Here is a 3455-nt window from a genome sequence, read left to right on the forward strand (position 1 = left end):
TAGCTCGATAGTTAATTATATAATTACGGGTGAAACAAGATGGAATGTCACGCTTAACGGACAAATAAATATATATTCTACATTCTTAAGATATGTTACATGTATACCTGAATATCTAATGAGAGATTTCAATATAATATTAGACAGGAATACACTACTTCGTCTATACTAAGACACAAGAAAAAGAAAACTGAGATATAACAACGGTAATAACCAAACTAGTCAACAACGAGAGAGTTATGAAGAACACTGTTTAATGACTGCCAAGTTTTGTATGTGATAACAGACATAAGATGTTACAAATTTTATATAAGAATCAAGTTTATCTATCTACATATGCGGTGGATTATTATCATATCCAAACTTTTTAAAATCAACCTCATATAATTTTTGAATTCCTTTTATTGTGTCTTCTTTGATATTTGCGTAACCTTCAACCAGAGCTTTATGTCGTTGATATTTTCGTTCTAGTAACGTCGTAGGATATCTACTTGTATAGTCTGTCGTTGATATTTTCGTTCTAGTGACGTCATAGGATATCTACTTGTATAGTCCATTACAACATCTTTGACGGTTTGGCTTCTTAACAATTTATGCTCGAATTCTTTATCCGGAAATGGTAACTCATCCTTTAGAAACCCTTGAATTCGTAAGGACTTCCATAATCTTTTAGTAATGCTGTAAGTATCTATACAACTTCTTTTAACTTTATCATACAACGTGTCAATTATGCCAGGAACTGTATCTTCTATTCTTTTTTCGTGAAGTGCGGGCAATATCATATCCAACTTTTCATCATCAACCCCAAACGCTCGCAACGTATATTCAACATCAGCGGAGAAGCTTTCTTGTTTTACAAGTATATGAGCGTTTACCTCGCACGGACGACAGAGATTAAAGATTGGTGTCCAGTGTCTATCTAGCGTCTTTCCCTCTTTTGCATTTGCAATGATAAAGTCTAAAAATTCTTGAAAGGAAACATTTGTCGGACAAACAGTATTGCTGGCGTTAAATACCGAAAACTGCTTTCGAATATTATCGTTTATCCAATTTTGCATAAATAAAAAAGACTTGTCGATATAAGCCGGATACAATCGATTATACGGTCTCGAGAAACTAAAACTGATCGTGACTGTTTCCGCCTTTTGCTTTTGAAGCGGACTTTAAGTGGTGATGTCTGCTGATGAACATTTTTCCTCTCTAATTTGAATATATCATCTCCCTGCTTACCATTCTTAAGAATTTCAAACGCTTGAGTCCAGAATGTAGATCCTGCTTTTGGCACTTTACAGTATGAAACATTGTATTGTTTTGAATAATAATACTTGGCATTGTACTTTTTATATAAAGAATTAGACAAAAAACTTTCATTGTTACAGATATCGAAAACTTGTTTAATTCTCTCTGCTTGAATGCTTGATATAACCCTGTCCATGCCAATCACATTAATCATTTTTCTTATGTTTTCTCTTGCTTCTACCAATGTGGCATCTGACGACACCATTTTGTGTGCAAACTGTTTGTCTGGGACGTTTACTTTCTCTTTGGCAGTTGTTGTTACAGTTGATGAAGTTGTTATTCTTTCTGATGAGGCATATATTGTAGGTTCTTCAGGATAAGCTCTAGAATGGGCTTTTTCAAGTAGTTGTGTTCTTAAACCTGGACGTAGTTGTCTTAAACCTAGATGTTGAGGCCTTATTCCTGGATGATGAAGGGAAACATTTGGTTTGAGAGTAGTACCAGCTCTTTGATCGTTAAAATTTGTCACTGAAACAAAAAAATGAAATAGTTCATGAAACGCTTTGCAATATAAAACACTCACATCATTTTTTGATTACTTGCATTCCATTTCTGTTGCAATGGAGAAAGTCTCAATGAACACAGGTCTCTTCTACGTACCACGGTCGAAAGGGTTGAATATGATACATCTACGGAAAAGTTATTTCATAGTGATCCTAACTTTAACACGCTTTCAAGCAACGAGAAGGAAATAGCTAACGGACAGCTTTTTAGATCACCGCTGAAATTCAATTTAATAGTTGGTAATACAGGTTGCCATAAAGGGTCATAAGTTTTATCCCAAGGTCTCTCCAAAGTAGGGACTTTTAAGACACCGTTCTTTCTTCATTGGAAGCAACTTGCATCCTTTTAAATAGATTTCATTTATTTCATTTTAGGAGCAATCAGCCTTCTTTTCTTCGTTCAGATTCTAAGAATTGCCGAATAACTCAAACGAATCTACTTGCAACGATGTGTTCTTAAACACCATTCTACTAAGTTCAACTTTGTCCAATGCAGGCTTCGTGTAATAAACCCTTGATCTTGTACTTGAATAAAAGTCATATAGATGGTATATTTTTGCTAATCGAGTTAGTATAATTAGGTGTAAGATTTTATTTAAATATATTTGTTTCATTTTTCATTCTCTATCATTCCAAAAGTGTGTTTTCTGGATCACACATGTAAAAGTGATTGCTTCAAGAGTAAATAAACAGACCTATGTGCTCAAAATTCGCGTCTTTTAAAGTTTATCCGGTAAATTATTCGTGTGCCTAGCAACACAAAAATGAATGGAAAAATAGGTTGTTCACGTGTTTATGAATGTGTGAGTTTTAATTTAACCAAAACAATTAGCTTAAAGACATTTTTGCTAACACCACAATTAAATAGATAGCAACATTTGTATAAGTACATATTTACTATTATTATTGGGGTTTGTAACTGACTCGCTACGGAAATTTTGGGTGTATGATAAATGCGGGAAGGCGTTAGTCGAGTTCAAATATTCATCATACTGACTCTATATATTTCTTGGAGGGTCACTAACAAACCTGATACCTGATTTGTTTTACAGACCGCTTATTGCTAGCCTAACCTGACATGAAAATCTTCTGACCCTCTTGAAAAACACAGGGGGTCGACCATGTGACTACCATTTTTCCAGTGAAAATACTAGAAACCTGTGGAAGGTAATACAAAATATAGAATATTACATTTATATTTATATAAAAAAAAAGCGAAAAATAAGCTAACCAGACTTGTTCTTATTTCCACACATCGACAGCTATTCTCATTAAGCTTATGTGTAGTTTACGTTGAATTGTTACTCTCCTTTAAGACTGTTACATTTGTGAACTTAAAAAAATCTTAATGTGTGAAAATACTTACCAGGCATGTAGACGAGACGCCTGTATCCTGTTGAGAAAATGTAAGTTGTTATGACACTTAACAGAACCATACATGGGACAACGACACACCGCAACACACCGCAACTTGAAGATGCTTTGATCTGAAAACTGCATAGTTGATATCTACCTGAAAGATATGATATGTAGCATATTATGTAATATAATATGAAACGAAACAACACCACTCTATCAAATAAAACGGTACATTTTAATACGATATTCAGATTCTACTTCAAATCGAATCGATACGAAACAATACGGTAGGTA

General features: G+C 34.0%; 1 protein-coding gene across 1 annotated transcript; it reads right to left on the reverse strand.

Annotated features, from left to right (window-relative positions):
• Window positions 1–330: 330 nt before the first annotated feature.
• On the reverse strand, window positions 331–3175 carry LOC128551028 (uncharacterized). The gene is made up of 4 exons (XM_053531299.1): window positions 3169–3175; window positions 1105–1767; window positions 545–967; window positions 331–500 (listed from the first exon to the last, which is right to left on the reverse strand). The coding sequence occupies exons 1-4, from the start codon at window positions 3173–3175 to the stop codon at window positions 331–333; spliced, it is 1263 nt and encodes a 420-aa protein (XP_053387274.1).
• Between the last annotated feature and the right edge of the window lie 280 nt (window positions 3176–3455).

The sequence above is a fragment of the Mercenaria mercenaria genome, chromosome 19 (assembly GCF_021730395.1).
Source record: "Mercenaria mercenaria strain notata chromosome 19, MADL_Memer_1, whole genome shotgun sequence".
Taxonomy (NCBI): domain Eukaryota; kingdom Metazoa; phylum Mollusca; class Bivalvia; order Venerida; family Veneridae; genus Mercenaria; species Mercenaria mercenaria.

Coding starts and splice junctions, on each gene's coding strand:
- LOC128551028 (XM_053531299.1), bottom strand. Junction 968..1,104: donor AGTTTTAGTTTCTCGAGACC/GTATAATCGATT, acceptor TTTCCTTTCAAG/AATTTTTAGACTTTATCATT. Junction 501..544: donor TGTTGTAATGGACTATACAA/GTAGATATCCTA, acceptor TATCAACGACAG/ACTATACAAGTAGATATCCT.